This window comes from Callorhinus ursinus, unplaced genomic scaffold, assembly GCF_003265705.2.
Source record: "Callorhinus ursinus isolate GAN/ISIS: 27379988/994484 unplaced genomic scaffold, GSC_fseal_2.0 scaffold40, whole genome shotgun sequence".
Lineage (NCBI taxonomy): Eukaryota > Metazoa > Chordata > Mammalia > Carnivora > Otariidae > Callorhinus > Callorhinus ursinus.
Genome location: NW_027397102.1, coordinates 3,106,767 through 3,133,058, shown reverse-complemented (window position 1 = coordinate 3,133,058; position 26,292 = coordinate 3,106,767). Strand labels below are relative to the sequence as shown.

Below are 26,292 nucleotides of genomic sequence, written 5' to 3'. Positions count from 1 at the left end.
TATTTTGGTGATAATTTTAAAAATGTAATTATTGCCTTTATATTAGATGATATTAAATTGATGTGTTTTTTTTAACGATTTTATTTATTTGAGAGAGTGAGAGAGAGCACTAGAATGGGGTGAGGGACAGAGGGAGAGGCAGACTCTGCTGAGCAGGGAGCCTGATGCGATGTGGGGCTCGATCCTGGGACTCCAGGATCATGACCTGAGCTGAAGGCAGATACCTAATCAACTGAGCCACCCAAGTGCCCCTGATATTATTTTTCTAAGTATGATAATGTTACTTAGTTATATAGGACAGTATCCTTATGTTTAAGGGTAAAGTGTCATGATATCTGCACTTAAATTCAAATGGTTCAGTATAAAAAAGTGTGCGTGTATAGAGAGTGAGCAAGCAAATGTGATAAGCTTAACAGTAAGTGAATTGTAGGGATGTAGAAGGGAGAAGGGATGTAGATGTTCATTCAGTAATTCAAATTTTTGGTAGGTTTGAAAATTTTCAAAATAAAGTGATAAAAAATTAATAATAGGTTTAGATTTTTACTTTTTTTAAAAAGATTTGATTTATTTTTGTGAGAGAGAGAGCGTGTGAGAGAGAGCATGAGTTGGGGGAGAGGCAGATGGAGAGGGAGAGGCAGACTCCCTGCTGAGCAGGGGGCTCAATGCGGGGCTCGAACCCAGGACCTTAGGATCATGAACTGAGCTGAAGGCATATGCTTAACCGACTGAACCACCCAGGCGCCCCTAGAATTTTACTTAAAGGATTTGTATGTATGTGCATGTGGGTCTCTGTGCTCCCCCACATTCCCAGTTGATTAGTTCTTTTATATTATTATTATTTATTTTTATTGTGGTAAAATGCAACATAAAATTTTAACCATTTTAACCATTTTTAATTGTACAATTTAGTGACATTAGGTATATTCATATTGTTGTACAACAATCAACACTGTCTTCACAACTGTTACGTCATCCCAAACTGATACTCTTTAAACAGTAACTCCTTATTCCCATTTCCCCCAATAGCAATTCTTTACTTATGTTAGCCTGTTTTTTAAAATTTATTTATTTATTTTTGGATAGAACAGACATTAGATTCTGATCTCAGGTCATGATCTTTAACAATTTTTTTTATTATGTTCAGTTAGCCAACATTTAGTGCATCATTAATTTTTGATGTAGTGTTCAGTGATTCATTAGACATGTATAACACCCAGTGCTCATCACATCACGTGCCCTCCTTAATACCCATCATCTGGTTACCCCACCCCCATTCCCTCCCTTCCGTAACCCTCAGTTTGTGTCCCGGAGTCCGGAGTCTCTCATGGTTTGTCTCCCTCTCTGATTTCTTCCCATTCAGCAATTTTTTTTTTTTGAAATTTTAGGTTTAAAGAAATGTAAAAATAGTACAGAGTTCCGGTATACCTTCTAACCAGCTTCCCTAATTTAACTCTTTAAACTTACTATAGTATGATAACTAAAACCAGGAAATTAACATTGATACAATACTAATTAGTTAAACTGGGGGTTGGCTAACTATACCTGAAGGCTATACCTGAATCACATTATACTTACTCACTGTTTTCATGTGTTTATAGTGGCAGAGTTGAGTAGAGATAAGTAGTTGCAACAGAGACCATATAGCCTACAAAACTGAAAATATTTACCATCAGACTTCTCACATAAAATGTTTTCTGACCTCTGAAGTAAACTATAGATCTTATTTGCTTATTATTAGTTTTCCCACTAATGTCTTTTCTGCTCCAGAATCCAATGTAGGATGCCAGATTGCTTTTAGTTGTGATGTCTCCTTAATCTATTCTAATCTGTGACAGTTTCTCCTTTTCTTTCATGATCTTGACACTTTTGAAGAGTATTGATCAGTTATTTTCTAGACTGGCCATCTATAATGTATTTGTCTAATGTTTTCTTATGATTGGATTGAGGTTATTATGCATTTTGACAAGAGTACCACAAAAGTGATATTTAATCTTTCTCAGTGTATCATACACCAAGGTTATATGATGACAGTTATTACTGGTAATATTAATATTGATTGCTTTGTTCATTGGGGTCTGCTGGGTTTTTCCACTGCAGAAATATCTATTTTTCTATTCACATTGAATTAATATCTTGTGGAGAGAGACTATTCAAATATCCTGTTTCTCATCATACTTTAGCCACTAATTCTAACATTCATCTTGCCTGAAGCAATTACTGTGATGTTTATCTAGCAGTGATTTTCTACTTCTTTCATTATTTATACAGTAGTAATCATAAGGGTTGTTTTCATTATTTATTTATCCCGTTGTTTATGTTAATATGGGTTTATAGATATTTTATTCTGTGAGTTGTAATCCAGTTCTTCATTTTGTCACTCAGATTGTTTCAGCTTTGGCTATTGGAAGCTCATTCAAGTTGGATCACGTGTCCTTTGAATATACTCCCATAATGTTTTGAGCACTGCTTTACTTTCTGGCACCATGAGATATTTCAGGCTCATCTTGTATTTTCCCTGCCTGGCTTCCTCTGGCCAGAAAGATGGGTATTCTCCTGGGGTTTTAGATACCTGTGTCATAGTGGTACTTTTGGTACAGAAAAAATTTTTGAGAGAAAAATAAAATTGGAGATGCCCTTTATTTTTATGATTTGCAGGGCCCAGGTCCCTTTTCTCAGTGCTGTGGGTAGAAATGGGGTTCTCCCAGTTTTACTGTCAGCACCCTCTGCATAGTTTTGGAATTCAGCCTGCCTTCTTGTTGAAACCAGGAAGAAAGGAAAAAAAAAACGATGACACTCACAGTCAATGCCCTAACCCCAATTTGATAGGGATCATTATTAAGGTTTTTATTTTAGTTCCCAGTCTGCCAACTGTTATTTCCTTTTCCTAGTGCTTAGGTCACTTCTTTATGTATTCTGTTCATAGTTTCTAGTTGTCATAAATGGCAGAAGAGTCTTTATTTGCCCTTACTCCATCTTGGTCAGCCTACTTCAGCTTGTTTTGAATAACCAGAATTCTTTTTACTCACCTTTGGTAATAATGAATTTATTTTATTGATAGTTAAATTCTCATTTTGTTAATTCATACACAATTAATACTTATATTTCAATATAGAACCATAATTTTATAACCATAGTTAGAATACATTTGAATCATTTTATTTTAAAGATTTTATTTATTTATTTGACAGAGAGAGACACAGTGAGAGAGGGAACACAAGCAGGGGGAGTGGGAGAGGGAGACGCAGGCTTCCTGTGGAGCAGGGAGCCCGATGTGGGGCTCCGTCCCAGGACCCTGGGATCATGACCTGAGCCGAAGGCAGACGCTTAATGACTAAGCCACCCAGGCGCCCCACATTTGAATTATTTTTATAAATACTATTTGAGTATTAACTGGTCTAATCTGTATGATGTGTAATATCCACAAATATATATACTATAGATAGTCTCACAGTGGTCCATGTTTTAATGTGAATGTATTGACAAATTTGGTGAATTACATTTCTGTTGGGAAGTATTTAATTTAGTATTTTTTTTTTTATTCAAGTGAGCAGTGAAGATTCTGAAGATTCTGATTTCCAGGAATCAGGAGTTAGTGAAGAAGTTAGTGAATCTGAAGATGAACAACGGCCCAGAACAAGGTAAATACTATATCACTTTTTCAAAAATTGTAAGAATTAATATGAATAACCATGCTTCACGTTATTTGTAGAAAGGTTGCTGTTACTAATAAAGTAAAATATTTAATATTTTGATTTGATACTAATTGTGAAAAGTAAGAATACATATAAACATATAGGCTTGAATTATGTGTTACAAACCAGGTGGGCTTTCAGTGTGCAAAAACACTCTTTGACTGTACTTTTTGGTTGTTATGGGGGGATGCTATAGTGTAGTAAATAAGAGGCTATGTAGATAAACTACCTCCTGGCTTTACTCTTTGCTCTTTGTATGAATACTCTGTGCTTCAGTTTCCTTGTCTTTAAAATGGGGATTGCAATAGTACTTACCTTATTGATTATTATGGACATTGAATGGGTTTATAATATGCTTACTTGGCAAATAGTAGATGTTCCTGAATGTTAATTATTGGTCCTAGTAGTATACTAGTATTATAGTAATTAAGGTTTGTTTGTTCTCTTAATGCACATAGCTACTGATCTAGATTAGTAGTTATTTAAAATTCTGCTTACTTCTTAATGTAGTATTTTAGCTAATACTAACCATTCTAAGAATTTTTTTGTTTCCTGCAGAATATTGCATCTTGGCGTTTTGGCTAAGATCAAGTGTAGTTCCCTTAGAATAATATCTTTTTATTATTTATCAAATGGGCTGTTTGTGTTTTTGTGGATGTGATATGTGTGTCAGTACTTGTAAATTTTAAAACATTTGAGATCTTTTTAGATTAGCATTACCAGGTTCTGCCTGGAGTATAGCAACATACGTTAGGGAAATAACAATAGGATACAAGGGGAGATTTTTAAAACTGGGAATTCACGTAACACAAAAACTCATCATTTTAAAGTGTAGAATACAGTGGTTTTTAGGATATTCACAAAGTTCTTCAGCCACCACCGTTATCTAGTTTGAGAACATTTTCACCACCACAGAAAGAAACCCAGTACCCATTAGCAGTCATTTCCCATTCTTCCTGCCCTCCATTCCCTGGCAAAAGCTAATCTACCTTGTATATGGATTTGCCTATTCTGGACATTTTATATGATTGGTTTCATATAGTATTTTATTTATTTATTTATTTATTTAATTTTATTATGTTAGTCACCATACAATACATCATTAATTTTTGATGTGGTGATCCATGATCCATTGTTTTCGTATAACACCCAGTGCTCCATGCGGTACATGCCCTCCTTAATACCCATCACTGGGCTAACGCATCCAACCACCCCCCTTCCCTCTAAAACCCTGTTTGTTTCTCAGAGTCCATAGTCTCTCATGGTTCATCTCTCCCTCCGATTTCCCCCCCTTCATTGTTCCCTTCCTTCTCCTAATGTCCTCCATGCTATTCCTTATGTTCCACAAATAAGTGAAACCGTATGATAATTGACTTTCTCTGCTTGATTTATTTCACTTAGCATAATCTCCTCCAGTCCCATCCATGTTGATGTAAAAGTTGGGTATTCATCCTTTCTGATGGCTGAGTCATATTCCATTGTATATCTGGGCCACATCTTCTTTATCCATTCATCTGTTGAAGGGCATCTTGGCTCTTTCCACAGATTGGCTATTGCGGACATTGCTGCTATGAACATTGGGGTGCATATGGCCCTTCTTTTCACTACATCTGTGTCTTTGGGCTAAATACCCAGGAGTGAAATTGCTGGGTCATAGGGTAGCTTTATTTTAAATTTTTTGAGGCACCTCCACACTGTTTTCCAAAGTGGCTGTACCAACTTGCATTTCCACTAACAGTGTAAAGAGGGTTCCCCTTTCTCCACAACCTCTCCAACATTTGTTGTTTCTTGTCTTGTCAGTTTTTGCCATTCTCACTGGTGTAAAGTGGTATCTCAATGTGGTTTTGATTTGAATTTCCCTGATGGCTAATGATGATGAACATTTTCTCATGTGTCTCTTAGCCATTTGTATATCTTCTTCAGAGAAGTGTCTGTTCATGTCTTCTGCCCATTTTTTGACTTGATTATTTGTTTTTTGGGGTGTTGAGTTTGAGAAGTTCTTCATAGATCTTGGATACCAGCCCTTTGTCTGTAGTGTCATTTGCAAATATCTTTTCCCATTCTGTGGGTTGCCTCTTTGTTTTGTTGACTGTTTCCTTTGCTGTGCAGAAGGTTTTTATCTTGATGAAGTCCCAAAAGTTCATTTTTGCTTTTGTTTCACTAGCTTTTGGAGATGTATCTTGAAAGAAGTTGCTGTGGCTGATGTCATAGAGGTTACTGCCTTTGTTCTCCTCTAGGATTTTGATGGATTCCTGTCTCACATTGAGGTCTTTCATCCATTTTATGTTTATCATTGTGTATGGTGTTAGAGAATGGTTGAGTTTCATTTTTCTGCATGTGGCTGTCCAATTTTCCCAGCACCATTTATTGAAGAGACTGTCTTTTTTTTTAAGATTTTATTTTTATTTGAGAGAGAGAGAATGAGAGACAGAGAGCATGAGAGGGAGGAGGGTCAGAGGGAGAAGCAGATTCCCTGCTGAGCAGGGAGCCCGATGCGGGACTTGATCCTGGGACTCCAGGATCATGACCTGAGCTGAAGGCAGTCGCCCAACCAACTGAGCCACCCAGGCGCCCGAAGAGACTGTCTTTTTTCCATTGCATATTTTTTCCTGCTTTGTTAAAGATTATTTGACCATAGAGTTGAGGGTCCATATCCGGGCTCTCTCTTCTGTTCCATTGGTCTATATGTCTGTTTTTGTGCCAGTACCATGCTGTCTTGGTGATCACAGCTTTGTAATAGAGCTTGAAATTGGGCAACATGATGCCCCCAGCTTTGTTTTTCTTTTTCAACATTTCCTTGGTGATTTGGGGTCTTTTTTTTTAAGATTTTATTCATTTATTTGAGAGAGAGAGAATGAGAGATAGAGAGCACGAGAGGGAAGAGGGTCAGAGGGAGAAGCAGACTCCCTGCTGAGCAGGGAGCCCGATGTGGGACTTGATCCCGGGACTCCAGGATCATGACCTGAGCTGAAGGCAGTCGCTTAACCAACTGAGCCACCCAGGCGCCCTGGGGTCTTTTTTGATTTCATACAAATTTTAGGATTGTTTGTTCCAGCACTTTGAAAAATGTCATTGGGATTTTGATCGGGATGGCATTGAAGGTATAGATTGCTCTGGGTAGCATAGACATTTTAACACTGTTTATTCTTCCGATCCATGAGCATGGAATGGTTTTCCATCTTTTTGTGTCTTCTTCAATTTCTTTCATGAGTATTCTGTAGTTCCTAGAGTATACATCCTTTACCTCTTTGGTTAGGTTTATTCCAGGGTATCTTAATGGTTTTTGGTGCTATTGTAAATGGAATCGTTTCTCTAATTTCTCTTTCTACAGTGGCATTGTTAGTGTATAAGAAAGCAACTGAGTTCTGTGCATTGATTTTGTGTCCTGCCACATTACTGAATTGCTGTATGAGTTCTAGTAATTTGGGGGTGGACTCTTGGGTTTTCCACATAAAGTATCAAGTCATCTGCAAAAAGAGAGAGTTTGACTTCTTCTTTGCCAGTTTGAATACCTTTTATTTCTTTCTGTTGTCTGATTGCTGATGCTAGGACTTCTAGTACTATGTTGAACAATAGTGGTGAGAGTGGGCATCCTTGACGTGTTCCTGATCTTAAGGCAAAGGCTTTCATCTTTTCCCCATTGAGGATGATATTCGCTGTGGGTTTTCATAGATGGATTTTATGAACTTGAGGAATATCCCTCTATCCCTATACTCTAAAGAGTTTTAATCAGGAAAGGGTGCTGTATTTTGTCAAATGCTTTTTCTGCATCAATTGAGAGGACCATATGGTTCTTCTCTCTCCTCTTATTATCAGGTTGTTTCACATTGATTTGCAAATGTTGAACCACGCTTACGTCGCGGGGATAAATCCCACTTGGTTGTGGTGGATGATCCTTTTAATGTATTGTTGGATCCTATTAGCTAGGATTTTGTTGAGGACTTTGGAATCCATATTCATCAGGGATATTGGTCTGAAATTCTCCTTTTTGATGGGGTCTTTGCCTGGTTTGGGGATTAAGGTAATGCTGGCCTCATAGAATGAGTCTGGAAGCTTTCCTTCTGTTTCTGTTTTTGAAACAGCTTCATTAGAATAGGTATTATTTCTTCTTTGAATGTTTGGTAGAATTCCCCAGGGAATCCATCAGGCCCCCGGACTCTTGTTTTTTGGGAGGTTTTTGATCACTGCTTCAATCTTGTTAGTGGTTATTGGCCTATTCTTCCTGTTTCAGTTTTGGCAGCTTATAGGTTTCCAGGAAGGCATCCATTTCACCCAGATTGCTCAGTTTATTGGCAGAGAGTTGTTGATAATAATTTCTAATAATTGTTTCTATTTCCTTGGTGTTAGTCTTGATCTCTCCCCTTTCATTCATAATTTTATTAATTTGGGTCCTTTCTTCTTTTGGGTAAGTCTGGCCAGTGGTTTATCAAGCTTATTAATTTTTTCAAAGAACCAGCTTCTAGTATCATTGATCTGATCTACTGTGTTTCTGGTTTCTAATTCATTGATCTCTGCTCTAATCTTAATTATTTCTCTTCTAATGTGTGGCTTAGGCATTGTTTGTTGCTTTTTCTCTAGTTCTTTAAGGTGTAGAGTTAGTTGGTGAATTCGGGATTTTTCTCTTTTTCTGAGTGAGGCTAGGATTGCTATATATTTCCCCCTTAGGACCACCTTTGCAGTATCCCATAGGTTTTGGACTGATGTGTTTTGTTCTCATTGGTTTCCATGAATTGTTTAAATTCTTCTTTGATTTCCTGGTTGACCCAAACATTCTTGAGCAGAGTGGTCTTTAGCTTCCAAGTGTTTGAATTTCTGCCAAATTTTTTCTTGTGATTGAGTTCCAGTTTTAAAGCATTGTGGTCTGAGAAGATGCAGGGGATAATCTCAGTCTTTTGGTATCGGTTGAGTCCTGATTTGTGACTCAGTATGTGGTCTGCTCTGGAGGAAGTTCCATATGTGCTCCAGAAGAATGAGTATCCTGTTGTTTTAGGGTGGAATGTTCTGTATATATCTCTGGGGTCCATCTGGTCCAGTGTGTCATTCAAACCTTTGTTGATTTTCTGCTTAGATGATCTGTCTGTTGCTGAGAGTGGAGTATTGAGGTCTCCTACAATTAACGTATTGTTATCAATATGAGTCTTTATTTTGGTGAACAGTTGACTTATGTAGATGGCTGCTCCCATGTTGGGGGCATAGATATTTACAATTTTTAAGATCTTCTTGTTGGATGATATAGTGCCCTTCTTTGTCTCTAACCACAGTCTTTAGTTTAAAATCTAATTTGTGTGATATAAGAATTGCTACCCCAGCTTTCTTTTGAGGTCCATTGGCATGGAAGATGGTTCTCCATCCCTTCACTTTCAGTCTGGATGTATCTTTAGGTTCAGAATGAGTCTCTTGTGGACAGTATATGGATGGGTCCTGTCTTTTTATCCAATCTGCAACTCTGTGCCATTTTATGGGAGCATTTAGGCTGTTCACGTTGAGAGTGATTATTGAAAGATATGAATTAATTGTCATCATGTTGCCTGGGAAGACATTGTTTTTATAGATTGTCCCTGTAAATTTCTGTTGTATATCACTCTTGGGGTCTTTCTCCTTTTGTAGAATCCCCCTTAATATTTCTTGCAGGGCCGGCTTAGTGGTCACATATTCTTTCAGTTTCTGCCAGTCTTGGAAGCTCTGCATCTCTCCATCCATTCTAAATGACAGCCTTGCTGGATAAAGTATTTTTGGCTGCATGTTCTTCTCATTTAGTATCCTGAATATGTCTTGCTAGGCCTTTCTGCCTTGCAAGGTCTCTGTGGATAGTTCTGATGTTATTCTGACGTTCCTGCCTCTGTACCTAAGGAATCTCTTTCCCCTAACTGCCCTTAAGATGGTTTCCTTGGTTCTAAGATTTGCGAGTTTTACTGTTACCTGACAGGGTGTTGGCCTGTTTTCCTTGATCTTGGGAGGGGTCCTCTCTGCTTGTAGGACACGAATGTTTCTTTCATTCCCCAGATTAAGGGAGTTCTCAGCTACAGTTTGCTCAAATATATCTTCTAGTCCTCTCTCTCTCTCTCTCCCTGCCTCTGGGATTCCAATAATTCTGACATTGGAATGCTTCATGGTGTCACTTATTTCTCTGATTCTATTTTCATGGATTCTGAGTTGTTTTTCCCTGGCCTCCTCTTTTCCCTTTTTATCTATTAAATTGTCTTCCAGGTCACTAATTCGTTCTTCTGCCTCACTTACCCTAGCCGTTAGATTATCTAGATTGGATTGGATCTCACTGATAGCATTTTTAAGTTCTGCCAATTCAGCTTTCGTTTCTGCCCTTAGAGACTCTATGTTGCCATTAATTGATTTCTCCATTTTAGCTATTGTCTTCACAATTGGTATCCTGAATTCCATCTCAGACATCTTGGTTATATCTGCATCCATTTGTAAATCTTCGGCATAAGTCATAACTTCTGAGTCTTTCCTATTTTGGGGGTTCCTCCTCCTAGTCATTCTGTTGATGGGTGGTTGAGGGAATGTATAAAGCCCAAATTATTGATCATAACTCAAGCAAGATGCACCTGTTTTCTAGGCACCTTACTTTGCTGGCCTCTTGTTCTCCCAGCCTGTTTTCTGTGGGAGGGGCCTGCCATGCTGTTAGTCAGGCAACCCTGTTTGTGTAGAGTTGCCCTTCCCCCTGTGGCGGGGGATGGGCTCAGTGGGAATGGGTATTTGGGGGTTTTTGTTCTCTGGTGGCTTTCCCTGGTGGCTTTCCACGTCTTTTCTGAGAATCAGAGCAGAAGAGACTGTTTCCACCTCTCTGCCTCAGAGGGGAGAGATCACAGTTTATTCTTCAGTGAGCTCTCCAGGCCACACTCTCTCTCTTTCTGTCTTGCTCTTCTAAATTGCAGTGTCCTGGGTTGTGTGCCCTGTGCAGCGCTCCCATTCCTGCCTCAGTTTTGCGGCACGTTTCTGCCCTTTGTGCTTCTAAAACTGCCATCCGCTCCCCGTTAGCACGTGCAACCCCACCGCTCTGGTTTCCGTCTAATGTCCTTTCTCCGCCACTACCAGTCTGCGAGTCTGTGCCCAGTCCCTAGTGTGGGAGACTGTTGTTCACCAGCGGTGTTGGATCCCCATGGCCAGGCTCCCTCCCACTGTCGTTTATCCTCTGATATCTGCCCGTGGAATCATGACTCCCCACTTCTTATCTGGAAACCAACCACCTGGGATCTTCTGTTTGTAGAGATCCAGATCTTCTTACCTCTCAGGCTGATTTCGTGGGTGCTCAGAGTGGTCTGGTAGATATCCAGCTCCATTCTGGGGACCAGTTGGAATAGGGTCCCCTACTCCTCCACCATCTTTTCCCAATCTGGTTTCATATAGTATTTTTTTAATGATTCTTTCAGTTAGCATAATGTTTTCAAACTTCATGCGTATCTTGTATTAGTACTTTTATCTTCTTAAAATACTTTTAGATTATCAGAAAATACATGTAACCTAAACTTCACCATCTTATCCATTAAGTGTACAGTTTAGTAGTGTTAAGTACACTCACATCATTTTGCAACCAATCTCTATAACTTTTAATCTTGCAAAACAAACTCTTTACACATTAAATGATAACTCCCCCTTCCCCAACATCCTCAAGAAACTATCGTTCTATCTTCTGTCTCTATGAATTTGACTCATATAGGTACCTTATATAAGTGGAATCATACAGTATTTGTTTTCTTATTGTGGCTGGCTCATTTCACTTAGTACAGTATCCTCACGTGTCATCCATGTTGCAGCATGTATCACAGTATCCTTCGTTTTTAAGGTAAAATAATGTTCCACTTTGTGCATATACCACATTTTATCTCTTCATCCATCATTGAACACTTGGCTTACTTGTACCCTTTGCTATTGTGAATATGCTTTTGTGAACATGGGTGTATAAATATCTCTTCAGTCCCTGCTTTCGGTTCTTTTGGTTTTATACCCAGAAGTGGAATTGCTGGATCATATATGGTAATTCTGTGTTTAACTGAGGAATTGCCACATTGTTTTTCATAGTGGCTGTACCATTTTATATTCTTACCAACAGCACATATTCTACGCTTTCTACATCCTCGCCAACATTTGTTCTTTTCCATTTTTTATGGTGTGGATGGGAATCTAACCATCCTAAAGACTATGAGGTGGTATCATTGTGGTTTTGATTTGTATTTTCCCTAATTGTTAGTGATGTTGAGCCTCCTTTCATGTGCTTTTGTGTGCTCTGAATTGAGGGAGACAGAATCCTGTCCATTGGGCAGCCCCTAGAAAAGCCAGTGTGTTGCAAGCAAGTTTCACTCTTTACCTTCCTTCTTGGGGGAGGAGCTGAGAATTGGGCAGCTTACTGTTGCTTGAGTGACTTCCTTGAGCTGAGCAGGAAAGGGAGTACAACAAATATGAGCAGAAACACTACAAAATATCCAGCCATTTTAAGTGTGACTTTTGGTTAGATGTTCACTTGGTTACTAAAGTTTCTTAACTGGTTTGTAGAGTTCTCATAAAGTTACTTTTTACCATATGTTGTTTATTCTGTGTTTCTGTGGGAGAACAAGAGCCTGGAGTTTCCTAGCCTGCCATCTTGCTGTGGTTACCTGGCTATTTTGTTACTTTTAATGGCTGAATAATATTCCATTGTATAGATAATACCACATTTTACTTATCTATTTTTCATCTGTTGATAGACATTTGGGTTGTTTCCATTTTTTGGCTGTTTTATGAATAATGCTGCTGTGAACATTTGTATATGATTTTTGTGTAGTCATATTTTCATATTCATTCATAGGAATATATCTATGAGTGGAATTGTAGGGTCATATGGTAACACTATGCTCAACTTTCTAAGGTAACTGTCAGACTGTTTTGTACAGTGGCTCATCATTATACATTTCTACCAGCAACGCACCAGAATTTGATTTCTGCACATCTTCACAAACATTTATTATTTTTGTTTTGTTTTGATTATAGCCAACCTGGTTGGTGTGTGGTGGCATCTCATTGTGATGTAGATTTACTTTTCCCAAGTGATTAATAATTTTGAGCATTTTTTTCGTGTGCTTACTAGCCATTTGTATATCTTCTTTGGAGAAACATCTGTCAGTTCTTTTCCCAATTTTTAATTGTGTTGTCTTTTTATTGTTGATTCATAACAGTGCTTTATATATTCTGGATACAAGACCCGTATCAGAATCCATTGCCTAATCCAAGGTCATATAGATTTATCGTTCTTTTCACTGACAAATTTTATAGTTTCACCTATTATATGTAGGACTTTGATCTTTTTATCCCCTATAACCTTTATCAAATTTTATTGAAATAAGCTTCTAGGTTTCTATGTTTAGATAGTTCTCATTATTTTCTAGTATAAATACTATTCTCATAAAAATATTTGTAGGGGCACTTGGGTGGTATGGTTGGTTAAGCATCTGACTCTTTGTTTTGGCTCAGGTATTGATCTCAGGGTTGTGAGATCAGTCTCCACATCACACTCTGCACTCAGGGCAGAGTCTACTTGGGACTCTCTCTGTCTCCCTCTGCTCCTACCCCCCCAAAATAAATAAATCTTAAAAAAATGTGTATACACGCACAATAGAGCTATAGAAATATTTTTATTACACATTGTTATATATATACACATATATATGCATGTGGGTATATTGACACACTCGTTTGATTACTTCTCTTAGTGTAAATTACTAAAAGTGACATTGTTGAGTAAGTTGTACAATTTTAAGACTTTTGTCATACATATTTTCATCTTTTTTTCTTTTTTCCTCAAGTTCTTATTTAAATTCCAGTTAACATACAGTGTAACGTTAGTTTCAGATGTAGAATTTAGTGATTCATCACTTACATGTAACACCCAGTGCTCATCATAACAAGTGCCTTCCTTAATTCCCATCATCCATTTAACCAATCCCCCTGCCCAGCTCCCCTCCAGTAACTATCAGTCTATTCTCTACAGTCAAGAGTTGGTCTTCTGGTTTGCCTCTTTTTTTTCTCCCTATGTTCATCTGTTTTGTTTCTTAAATTCTACATATGAGTGAGATCATATGGTATTTGTCTTTCTCTGACTGACTTATTTTGCTTAGCATAATACTCTCTAGCTCCAAACATGTCATTGCAAATGGCAGGATTTCATTATTTTTGATGACTAATATTTCATTATATATATATATACACACACATATATCTTCTTTATCCATTCAGATGGGGGACATTTGGGGTTTTTACAGAATTTGGCTATTATTGATAATGTTGCAGTAAACTACAGGGTGCAGGTATCCCTTTGAATCAGTATTTTTAATCCTTTGGGTAAATACCTAGTAGTGCATATACTGGATCATAGGGTAGTTCTATTTTTTACTTTTTGAGAAATCTCCATACTGTTCTCCAGAATGGCTGCACCAGTTTGCATTCCCACCAACAGCGTAAGAGGGTTTGCCTTTCTTCCATATCTTTGCGAACATCTGATGTTTCCTTTGTTGTTAATGTTAGCCATTCTAACTGGTGTGAGGTAATAGCATATTGTAGTTTCGATTTGTATTTTTCTGATAATGAGTGATGTTGAGTATCTTTTCGTGTGTCTGATGACCATTTGTATGTCTTTTTGGAAAAGTTCCCTATTCATGTCTTCTGCCCAGTTTTAAACTGGATTATTTGTTTTTTGGGTGTTGAGTTTTATAAGTTTTTTATGTATTTGGTTACTAACCCTTTATCAGATGTCATTTGCAAATATCTTCTCACAATGCAAAGGTTGCTGTTTAGTATTGTTGATGGTTTCTTTTGCTGTGCAAAAATTTTTTTATCTTGATGAAGTCCCAATAGTTTATTTTTGCTTTTGTTTCCCTTGCCTCGGGAGACCTATCTAGTAAGAAGTTGCTAAGGCCGATGGCAGGGTTACTGTCTGCGTACTCCTCTCCTGTCTCACATTTAGGTCTTTCATCCATTTGGAATTTATTTTTGTGTATGGTGTAAGAAAGTGATCCAGTTTCATTCTTCCACATGTGGCTGTCCAGTTTTCCCAATACCATTTGTTAAAGAGACTCTTTTTTCCATTGGATATCCTTTTGTGCTTTGTCGAAGATTAGTAAACCATATAGTTGTGGGTCCATTTCTGGGTTTTCTATTCTGTTCCATTGATCTATGTGTCTGTTTTTGTGCTGGTACTCCACTGTCTTGATGACTACAGCTTTGTAATAGAGCTTGACATCTGGAATCATGATACCCCCAGCTTTGCTTTTCTTTTTCAGGATTGCTTTGGCTATTCAGGGTCTTTTGTGGTTCCATACAAATTTTAGGATTGTTCTAGCTCTGTGAAAAATGCTAGTGGTATTTTGATAGGGATTACATTAAATTTGTAGGTTGCTTTGGGTAGTATAGGCATTTTAACAATATTTGTTCTTTCAGTCCATGAGCCTTTGTGGATAGAGTATTCTTGTTTGCATATTTTTCCCTTTCAGCACGTTTTATATATCATGCCCACTGACTTCTGGCCTGTCAAATTTCTGTGGATAGATCTGCTGCTATCCTTTTGGGTCTTGTAAGTTCAGGATTTCTTTTGTCTTCCTGCTTTTAGTTTTTCTTTGTCACTATATTTTACAAATATAACTTCAATATATCTTGTTATCCTGCTTTTGTTGATGTTGATGGGAGTTCTCTGTGCCTCTTGGATCTGTATGTCTGTTTCCTTTCCCAAATTAGGGAAGTTTTCAGCTATTATTTTCTCAAATACACCTTCTGCCCCCTTTAATTTCTCTTCTTCTGGGACGCACATGTTACGAATGTTACTACATTTGATGGAGTCACTGCATTCCCCAAGGGTACTCTCATGATCCATCATTATTCTTCCTCTCTTTTGTTCAGTTTCATTATTTTCCATAATTCTGTTTTCTGTATAACTTGTTTCTACATCTCTTTCATCCATCATTGTGGTAATTACATTCAGTTTGTTTTGAATCTCAGTTACTATGTTTTTCATTTTTGCTTAATTGTCTTTTTACCTTTATTATTTCTGCAGGAAGGGTCTCCCTAATGTCTTCCATGTTTTTCTGAAGTCCAGTGACTATCTTTATGATTGTTGCTTTAAATTATCCATCGGGCATATTACTTATATCTGTTTCCATTAGATCTCTGTCCATGACCTTTTCTTGTTTTTTCTTTTGGGATGAATTTCTCCGTCTCTTGGCATTTTGTCTAGGTTTTTGTCTTCGTATGTTAGAGAAGCCTGTTATGTTCCCTGCTCCTGAGAGTAATGGCTTTTTGAAGAAGAGGTCATATATTGTCCAGGGCCTGGCGCTTCAGGAAGTGTCTCTGGTGTGTGCTGCATGCACTCTGCTGCTGGATTTTGGCTACTCTATCCCTCGGTTTAGTTGTCTGTAGAGGTTCTCCTTGCCTGGTCTTTGGAGCCTGGCCAGAGTGTGGCAAGTTTTAAGTAGCTGTGCTTTGGTCTGCTTTCTAAAAGAGACCTGATGCTATTTCCACTAGAATGGAAGCTTTGCAGCACTCTATGGTTAAGTAGATGTCTTGCGTGCCTGGGTTTGTGCTGGTCTTCTGGGGATGGGGTCTCCTGCCCTCTTTCTTGGTGATACTTGCCTGAGAAAAGCAGTAACAGTGTAGCTCAGGGATGTGAGAATTGGTATAAGCAGATTAGATACTTCTTTTGGTGCTGTACTATTTCCTAAAGTTGGTTTATGCTGAGGGGTGGGGGAGGGAAATGATGTCAGCCAGGTCTTTTTTCCTTGTAGAGGGGAGTCTGTGCTTGCTGCTCTCAGTAATGCCCTCCCAGAAGAGTGAATAATTTCCCCTTGTGCATCCTAGGTGTTTTTCAGATAATTTTTTTCATACTGTCTCCAGGTTGCTTGCTATACAGTGCGTTTTGGGCTTTATCCCAGCTAAGCCTGCTGACTTTTTAAATTTCAAACTTAGGGACCTGGTGTGGTGGGCATCTGCACTGGTCTTCTGTGGGAGAGTCTTGCCATGCCTGGACTAATGCAGGTTTGACCCAGGAGGGCAGTCACTCCAGAGTGCAGGGTCATTGTATTTGGAGCAAATCAGGCCACACATCTAGTTTACAGGTTAGCTGCCCTCAGCAGGTGTGTCTGCACCTATGCTGAGGTGTGCAGTGTAGCGGTGATGGCGCCTGCTGGTTCTTTTCTCCCTGGACATGCAATGCCAACTCTCATAAATGCACTCCAAGAGGAGGGAATAGTCTCTCCCATTGCACCTTAGGTGATCCTCAGATCATGTCATCTGCCTGCAGGTTGCTTCCTTGCCTGCCTTCTGTCTAGGAGTAGGGCAGTGCCCTCGGGTCTCTACCCCAGCCAAGCCCAGGGACCTTTAAAACTCCAGCCTTTGAGCCCCTCTGGTTGCAAAAACTCATGAAAATCAGCCCCTTTCATTTTCTCAGCCAGTGGCTTTGGGGAAGTATTCCTCTTGTGTGCATCCCTGTGTGCTCTGCTCTCTCTCACCTTTCTCTGCCACCAGGGCTCCTTCCTCTCTGCAGCAACCATGATACATTTCTCCCCTAAACCACCTCTCCACACTTACTACCTTCCCAAATGTGCCCTCTTCTCTCCCTCTAATTGTGCTGTTTGTTCTGTCAGTCTTCAGGTCTATTCCTTGGGTATTCAGAGTGATTTGATAATTATTTACCTGTGTTTGAGGGGTGAGGCAAGCCTAGGGTCCTTCTATTCCATCTTAACTCTCTCCTGTCATACATATTTTCAGACTGTCTTAATAGAGGTCATTTTTTTTCTCCCCCCAGCCTAATAGGTAAATAACTGTTTTTTCACTTTTCAACAATGAAATAGTGAGTAGTCTTGTTAGGTAGAACATGTATATTAGGGGGATTTTGATCCATTTTGAGTTAATTTTTATATATGATGTAAGATAGGGGTCCAACTTCATTCCTTTGCATGTAGATAGCTAGTTGTCTCAGCACCATTAATCAAAAAGATGGTTTTTTTACCTGTTCCATTTTCTTAACACTCTTGTGGAAAATCGGTTGATCACAAATGTAACGTTTTATTTCTGGACTCACTTTTCTCTTTCATTGATCTGTATGTCTGCTATTTATGACCTGAATGTACTGTCTTTATATATGTAACTTTGTACACCAGTTTCTAAGCCCAGAAGTCCTTTTTTTGCCAAAAGTTGTTACTGTTTTCTTTTTTTAATGTATGTGTACTCATATGAAGAAAACAGTCTCTAGCCCTTATAATCTGCCTTTTTTCCCTAAGAGATGGTGTATATTTTTCATTTGTATATTGGCTATTAATAAGGCCCTCCATCCATCTTTCTTTTTTTTAAATTTATTTATTTTAGAGACTAAGTCAGGGGAAGGGCAGAGGGAGAGGGAGAGAGAGAATTTAAAGCAGACTTCATGTGGGGCTGGATCCTATGACCCTGAGATTATGACCTGAGCTGAAATCAAGGGTTGGATTCTTAACTGAGTGAGCCACCCATGTGCTCTCATCCATCTTATTACTTATGCCAAACCTCCCCCCTGAATAGCTTAAAATATGGATCACTGGATTAAAATTAAGGGTTATTTAGTGAAGTTTTTGCTTTTTGTTTTCCTTGTCTTTTTAAGGAATGTACACAGAGGGAAATTAGCTGTAGAATAGTATGCAATTAATTTAAGGAAATTCATCATGAAGTATTTCGTTTTGCCTTTTAAATGTTCTTTAGGTCTGCAAAGAAAGCAGAGTTGGAAGAAAATCAGCGGAGTTATAAACAGAAAAAGAAAAGGCGACGCATTAAGGTTCAAGAAGACTCATCGAGTGAAAACAAGGTGAGACATTTATTATGTACTTGATGTTACCTCCTTTTCTGCATTCCATTTGTTAGTTTAATTCTGGTTTATTTACATTTTCACACCTTTGTGGAAGGATTGACTTATTGAATGTGTAAGTATGCAGAAATAGTATGACATGTTGATTTTTTTTTTCTGTTTCTTAACTAAATCTGATGGAAATTTTAAGTTGCTCTTTTTCATTAGTTTACACTCTTGGGGCTATAAAGTTGATGAGTAGTGTTCTATTTTCTGAAGACATAAAACATTTTATCCTGAATAATGACTATGTGTGAAAAAATTTCTTCCAGAAGTGACTGTTAGCAAATTCATTTCTTATATATAAGCAGGATGATGTAAAGTAGAAGTTCTCTGTAATATGTTTCGCCCTGTGAGTACAGAATGAATCTGTAACATGATTAATTCATGTTCTCCTTGGCGGGGGGAAGGGGGTCTTTTTTTTAAATGATCCTTTTAACCATTTCTAAGTGTACATTTCAGTGGTCTTAATTAAACTCAAAATTGGAAACTCTGTACCCAGCCCCCTGTAACCTCATCTAATTTCTGTGTTTGTGAATTTGCCTATTTTAGGTACCTCATATTAAGTGGAGTCATACAGTATTTGTCCTTTTGTGTCTGGTTTATTTCACTGACAATGTTTTCAAGGTTCATCTGTGTTGTAGACTATTTCACAATTTCCTTTCTTTTTAATGCTAAATAATATTCTATTGTATGTATATATCACATTGTGTTTATCCATTCATTTGTTGATGGACATTTGGGTTGTTTCCATCTTAGGCTATTTTGAGTAATGGTGTTGTGAATGTGGGTGTAGAAATATTTTAGTCCCTGCTTTTAAATATTTTGGTTATAATCTGAAATATGGAATTGGTGGATCATCTGGTAATTCTGTTTAACTTTTTGAGGCACCATCACATTGTTTTCCCACTGTACCAGGCTTCTAGTTTTTCTACATTCTCACCAAAACTTGTTATTTTCTGTTTTTTTTTTTCTTTTTCTAATAGCCATCCTAATGGGTGCGAGATAGTATCTCATTTATGGTTTTGATTTAAATTTCCCTAATGACAAGTAATGTTGAACGTCTTTTCACATGATTATTGGATATTTCTGTATCGTCTTTGGAGAAATGTCTGTTGCATTTCTTTGCCCCCTTTTCTGGGTTATTTTTTAATGCTCTCTTTTATTGCAAAGTATAATTCTAAAGCTTTTCAGTATGTTCTCTTTCACCTTTCCTTGGCATGTTAATTATTGGAATAAGAAATGGGTAAATTAGATAACTTTGTGTATTTACTTCTGATCATTTAAATTCCGTAGAGTAATTCTGAAGAAGATAAAGAAGAAGAGGAAGAGGAAGAGGAAGAAGAAGAAGATGAAAATGATGATTCCAAGTCTCCTGGAAAAGGCAGAAAGAAAATTAGAAAGATTCTTAAAGATGATAAACTAAGAACTGAGACACAAAATGCTCTTAAGGAAGAGGAAGAGAGGCGAAAACGTATTGCTGAGAGGGAACGTGAGCGAGAAAAATTGAGAGAGGTAAACCAGTTATTATTTATGATTTCAAAAAATATGACTTTAATAGATTCACACACACATTACTCAGTATATTAAGAACAGAATGTTATAATCACCACAGATTTTTAGTTATACTTGCTTTTCCCTATTAGCAGTATTTTATGCAACTTTTATTTTTAAATATTTTATTTATTTATTTATTTATTTTAGAGATAGCGAGTGTGCAAGTGGGGGAGGAGCAGATGGAGAGGGACAAGCAGACTCTACACTGAGTGCAGAGCCCATCGTGATCCCACGGCCCTGAGATCATGACCTGAGCTGAAATCAAGAGTCGGACGTTTAACTGACTGGGCCACCCATGCGCCCCTATTTTATGAAATTTAAAAATCTTCATTAGGCTATATTAATATAATTAGAGACATGAAATGACTTGAGATTCTTGATTGTTCACCAAAGTGATTGTTTTATCTGGGGTAGAAAAATGTTTAAATTTTACTGCTTAAATTCATAAAAGATTTTAATTTTTTTGGTTAATCTTTTTATTTATTTTTATTTTTTTTTAACTCAGAGAGAGAGAAAGTGAGTGAGTGAGCAAGCACAAGCAGGGGAAGTGGCAGGCAGAGGGAGAAGCAGGTGGTAGGTAGAGGGAGAAGCAGGCTCCCTACTGAGCAAGGAGCCTGATATGGGACTTGATCCCAGGACCTTAGGATCCTGACCTGAGCCAAAGGCAGCCACTTAACTGGCTGAGCCACGCAACCGGCTGAGCCACCCAGGCATCCCAAAGATGTTAATTTTTTAAATAAGCTTTTTTATATTGTAATAGTTTTCAAGCATATGTATAGGCAGAGGGAATAGTATTATAAATCTCCACGTACCAGATACTCAGCTTCAACATTTACCAACACATGGCCAGTCTTGTTTCATCTATTCTCTTCAGATTATTTTGGGGAAATCTCAGAAATCATCTCATTGTGTATATATATAGTTCAGAATATATTGTCAAAAATAAGGACCCTTAGTCATTATTACAGTACCATTATTAACACTTAAAAATGATCATTAATTCCACAGTGTTATATCTAGTTAATATTCCAAATCCCTTCAATTTCCTCAGAAACATATTAGTGGTTTTTAAAGATTTATTTATTTGAGAGAGAGAAAGAGAGTGTGAGTGCAGGGGAGGGGCAGAGGGAGAATGGGAGAGAGAATCCCAAGCAGATTCCCCACTGAGTGCAGAGCCTGATGTGGGGCTCAATTTCATGACCCCAAGATCATGACCTGACCTAAAACCAAGAGTTGGATGCATAACCAGCTGAGCCACCTAGGTGCCCAAATATTAGTGGCTTTTAAAAATAGTTGGTATGAATTAGGATATTAAGAAAGTCTTACTTCATGTTATGTTGCATTTGGATGTTAAACCTCATAAGTCTATTTTTATTTTAAATATGAAGTTTTCCTTTTTCCATTTTTTTCTTTCTTATAGTACATGTGTTTAAAAAGCTAGATTATTTATGTAGAATTTCCTATATTTGAGCTTTACTGGTCACATTTCTGTGGTGTATTTTCACTGGTTCCCTTATGTCCTATAAACTCTTGGATGTAGAGGTCTGATCAGATTTAGATTCAGTTCTTTTTTTGGCAAAAATACTCATGGGTGGTAATATATAACTCTACTTGTATCTCACTTAGAGATACTTCTAAGAGTGTCTTTTTGTGATGTTATTTAAATTTTATTTAAAAAATTTGAATAGTAGCATTTGCTAAATAGACATTAAAATTCTATATTACCATTTTCTTCTTCTGATCCCTATCAGTATACATACATGTGTTTCACATAACTGTAGTCACTGTATGTGGTATATGCTGTATTTTCCTCTTCCTTTTATTTCATATAATTTATATATTAACGTGTTCCCTGTACTTTTCATTGTTTTATAATGTTTATTTTCTAATTAACTTTTTTTGTTTACTAAATTGAATCTGTGTGCTTTTTAAAAATCAAGTATTACCGTAAGGCTACATTGAAAAATCAATAGTCTTCTGTTTTACCCAGACTCTACTCAAAGGTAATGACTCAATTCTTCTAGCTGTTCTTTGCTTTTACTTGTATGTTTCTGTTTAATATGCTTATAATGCTACATCGGGCTCCCTGCTCAGCAGGGAGTCTGCTTCTCCCTCTGACCCTCTTCCCTCTCGTGCTCTCTATCTCTCATTCTCTCTCTCTCAAATAAATAAAAAAATCTTAAAAAAAAAAGTTTAAATATGCTTCTAATGCTGTTTATTTTTCAGTTTTAGACATTACCATTATTATGTGATAGTTGTGGATTTAGTTCTCATATACTGCCTGCCAAAGACAGTTTCCTCCTCCCATTCTCTCAGTATGGTTATACCACAGTTCTGGTGGAATAGTTTTCATTGTTTGCATGACTATAACTATGTAAATATTCACAAAAGGGCTATGTAGTATATATTGCATATATTTCTCATACATACACATATACATGTGTATATACACATAGTATATGATGATTACATTCCTTTGTCCTTTTTTGTTTGCTTTTCCTAGAGTTAATAATGTTTTGGATTTTTTGTCTTTTATTTTCTCCATACTTTTGACTACTTAATTTCCTATGTATTTAGCAAAACCCTAAAATTCTTCAGTAACTCTAACACATCAGGTGAATGATCAGTTTATTTTTTTTCTTTGAAATGACACTGATGGAGCCTTTTCCCCCCACTTCTAATCTGGTCTGTTTCATCTACTTTCACTTTTCTGGGAATTTCCTCATCCATTTCTTGTTTTGGATCTCTTATTTCCTAGATACTTATTTTTCCATGCACCGTACTTCCCAGAATTTTTCAAGTGGGTTAGTCACCTTACTTTAATAATGGACTAATTTTGCAATCTGGTAGGTCTGTGACTCTTCCTTATTTAGCCTCTCAACCAATTTTCCTGCTTTCACTCCACACTTCTCCCGAACTGTTTGTGTTAACTGATGCCTCCTTGTCCTTAATCTTCTGAGGAATATCAAATATGTGATTCTTGTTTTTCTCCTCCATGGGAACTTAAGTTTCAACCTTCTTTATTTTGTTATGTCATTTGACATTTGTCCATATGCCTTCTAGCTTTCACAGTTTTGTTGACATTTCATTTCTGTCAGGATCTTCCTTTTTCTTCTTTTTCACCTGTGGGATTGTAACTTTTTTGTTCTTTCATATCATTTTAGTAAAGAAATATGTTCATTCCACCATTCTGAGCCACTTGCAAAACTGTCCCAAGAAATTAATTAATTATTTTATAAGATCTTATTTATTAATTTGACAGAGAGAGAGTACAAGTAGGGGGAGTGGCAGGCAGAGGAAGAGGGAGAAGGAGAAGCAGGTTCCTTGCTGAGCAGGGAGCCTGATGTGGGGCTTGATCCTAGGACCCTGAGATCATGACCTGAGCCAAAGGCAGGTGCTTAACTGACTGAGCTACCCAGGCGCCCCATTTCCAAAAAAATTTAATATAGTTTTGTATAGCCACCAATTATGTATGATGTATTTCCTATACCAAGTTCACAAAGGATTTTATCAAAAGTATATTTCCCAGTAGCCATTACCACAATTAAGATGTAGAAAACTTTAATCAGTACTTCTTGGTCAGTCCTGAACCCTATATACCTAGCTGTAGAGAATCTGGGATCTACTTTTCTCACTATAGATTATATTTGTCTTTTTTAAAGCTTCATATCAATGAAATCACATAGTATGTTGTTTTATGTAATTTTCAGTTTAACAGTTTTGAGATTCATCCATGTTTATGTGTTCCAAGTACTTTGTTGTTTGTATTGTTGAGTACTATTCCACTGTACAGATGGGCTACAGGTTACTTACTTATTGATGGACATTTGGGTTATTTTTGGCTTATGAATCAGTTTGTTACAAGTATTTCTGTACAGGTCTTCGTATAGAAAGATGCTTTCGTTTCCCTTGGAAAAATATCTAGAAGTGGTATTACTGGGCCATATGGTATGCGGACCATACCATACAGGCCAAATGGAACCAGTGTTCCATTTCTTCATTGCTAGTGTATAGGAAAGCAGTATCTTTCGTATATTAACCTTATATCCTGCAACCTTGCTCTAATCACTTAGTTCCTGGATTTTTTCAATAGTTGTTTTGGATTTTCTCTATATGAGATCATTTCATCTGTGAACAGACAGTTTTATTTCTTCCTTCCCAGTCTGTGTACTTTTTTTTTTTAAAGGTTTTATTTATTTATTTAACAGAAAGAGACACAGCAAGAGAGAGAGCACAAGTGGGGGAGTGGGAGAGGGAGAAGCAGGCTTCCTGCTGAGCAGGGAGCCCGATGTGGGACTCAATCCCAGGACCCCGGGATCATGACCTGAGCCGAAGGCAGACGCTTAAGGACTGAGCCACCCAGGCGCCCCTCTGTGTACCTTTTAATTGTTTTTCTTGTTTTATTGCATTAGCTAAAATTTCTGGTATCATGTTCAAAAGGAGTGGTGAGAAAGGATATCCTTGCCTTTACCTGACCTTAGTGTGAAAGCTTATAGTTTCTCACCATTAAGCATTATGTTAGCTATTGATTTTTTTGTAGGTACTTATCAAGTTGTGTAAGTTCTCCTCTATTTCTCATTTACTAAGAAATTTTGTCATGAGTGGGTGCTGGATCTTTGCCAGATGCCTTTGCTGCATCTATTGTTATGATCATGTGCTCTTTAAAGCCTGTTGATATGATGGATAATGTTGAACCGGTATTCCATATCTGGGATAAATCCTACTTGGTTATGGTGTATAATTCTTTTAATACATTTTTGGATTTTATTTGCTAACAGTTTGTTGAGGATTTTAGCATTTATGATTATGAGAGATACTGGTTTGTAGTTACATATCATGTCTTGGTATTAGGGTAATGCTGGCCTGATATATTGAATTAGGAAGTGTTCCCTCTGCTTTATCCTCTAAAATAGATTGTAGAGCATTGGTATAATGTCTTCCTTAAATGTGTTGAATTCACCCGTAAACCCACCAGTGGTGCTTTCTGTTTTGGAAGATTATTAAATTATTGACATAATTTCTGTAATATGTATGAGCCTATGTAGATTACTTGATGATTGGCTTTATAGTATACTGCCAAATTGTTTCTAGTGTGGCTATAACATTTTGAATTACCATCAGCAATATATGGTAAAAAAAAAAAATTTCAGTTTCTCCATGTCCTTACCAATGATAGTTATTAGCAGTTTTTAACATTTCAGCCATTTTAATAGATATGTAGTGTTACTTCATTGTTATTTTAATTTGCATTTCTCTGATGACTAATGAGATTAAACATCTTTTCATGGGTTTAATGGCCATTTATATATCCTCATGATGTGTTTATTCAAATGTTTTCCTCTTTTTTGTGTGTGGGGAATTTTGTCTTTTTATTTAGTTAAGATAGTTCTTTATTTTGTATACAAGTCATTTTTAAGGTTTATGTATTTTGTATATTTTCTTCCTTTGTGACTTCTCTTTTCATTTCTTTAATGGTGTCTTTCAAAAAAGCAGTTTTGAATTTTGATAAAGTGTTACTCATCAGTTTTTTAATGTTTGCTTTTTTTTTTTTTGGTGTGCATGTGTGTGTCCTATTTAAAAAATCTTGGTTTACCCCAAGGTTGCAAATATTTTCCTCTGATTTCTTCTCAAAATTATGTATTTTTTTTTCTTAGATTTTATTTATTTGACAGAGACAGAGACAGCGAGAGAGGGAACACAAGCAGGGGAAGTGGGAAAGGGAGAAGCAGGCTCCCCGCAGAGCAGGGAGCCTGATGCGGGGCTCAATCCCAGGACCCTGGGATCGTGACCTAAGCTGAAGGCAGATGCTTGATGACTGAGCCACCCAGGTGCCCCATGTACTTTTTATTTTTAAGTTAGAGTTTGTGATTTCTTTCATGTTAATGATATGTGAGATATGGGTGAAGATTCATATTTTATTCCAGTATAGTCAGTTATTCCTCTGTCATGTGTTGCAAGACTTCTTTCTTCGTGGAATTACTTTGTATCTTTGTAAAAAATCAACTTATTACATATTTGTGAATCAGTTGATCTATATGTCTGTCCTTAAACTAATACCATACTGTTTTGATTACTGTAACCTTGTATTTTATAGTAAATCTTGAAATCAGATACCGTGACTCCTACATCTTTGTTCTACTTTTTCAGAATTGTTTTGCCTATTAACTGTTACTTGCATTTCCATATAAAGTTTAG

General features: G+C 37.3%; 1 protein-coding gene across 9 annotated transcripts in view; it reads left to right on the top strand.

Annotated features, from left to right (window-relative positions):
- ATRX (ATRX chromatin remodeler) overlaps nt 1-26,292 on the top strand; it is a 297,464-nt gene that overhangs the window by 125,048 nt on the left and 146,124 nt on the right. For all 9 annotated transcript variants that reach the window (XM_025883129.2, XM_073880898.1, XM_073880897.1 and 6 more), the window contains 3 exons: nt 3,545-3,638; nt 18,399-18,501; nt 19,837-20,055. In XM_025883129.2, coding sequence (XP_025738914.1) covers nt 3,545-3,638; nt 18,399-18,501; nt 19,837-20,055 — 416 coding nt within the window. The remainder of the gene's footprint in view (nt 1-3,544; nt 3,639-18,398; nt 18,502-19,836; nt 20,056-26,292) is intronic.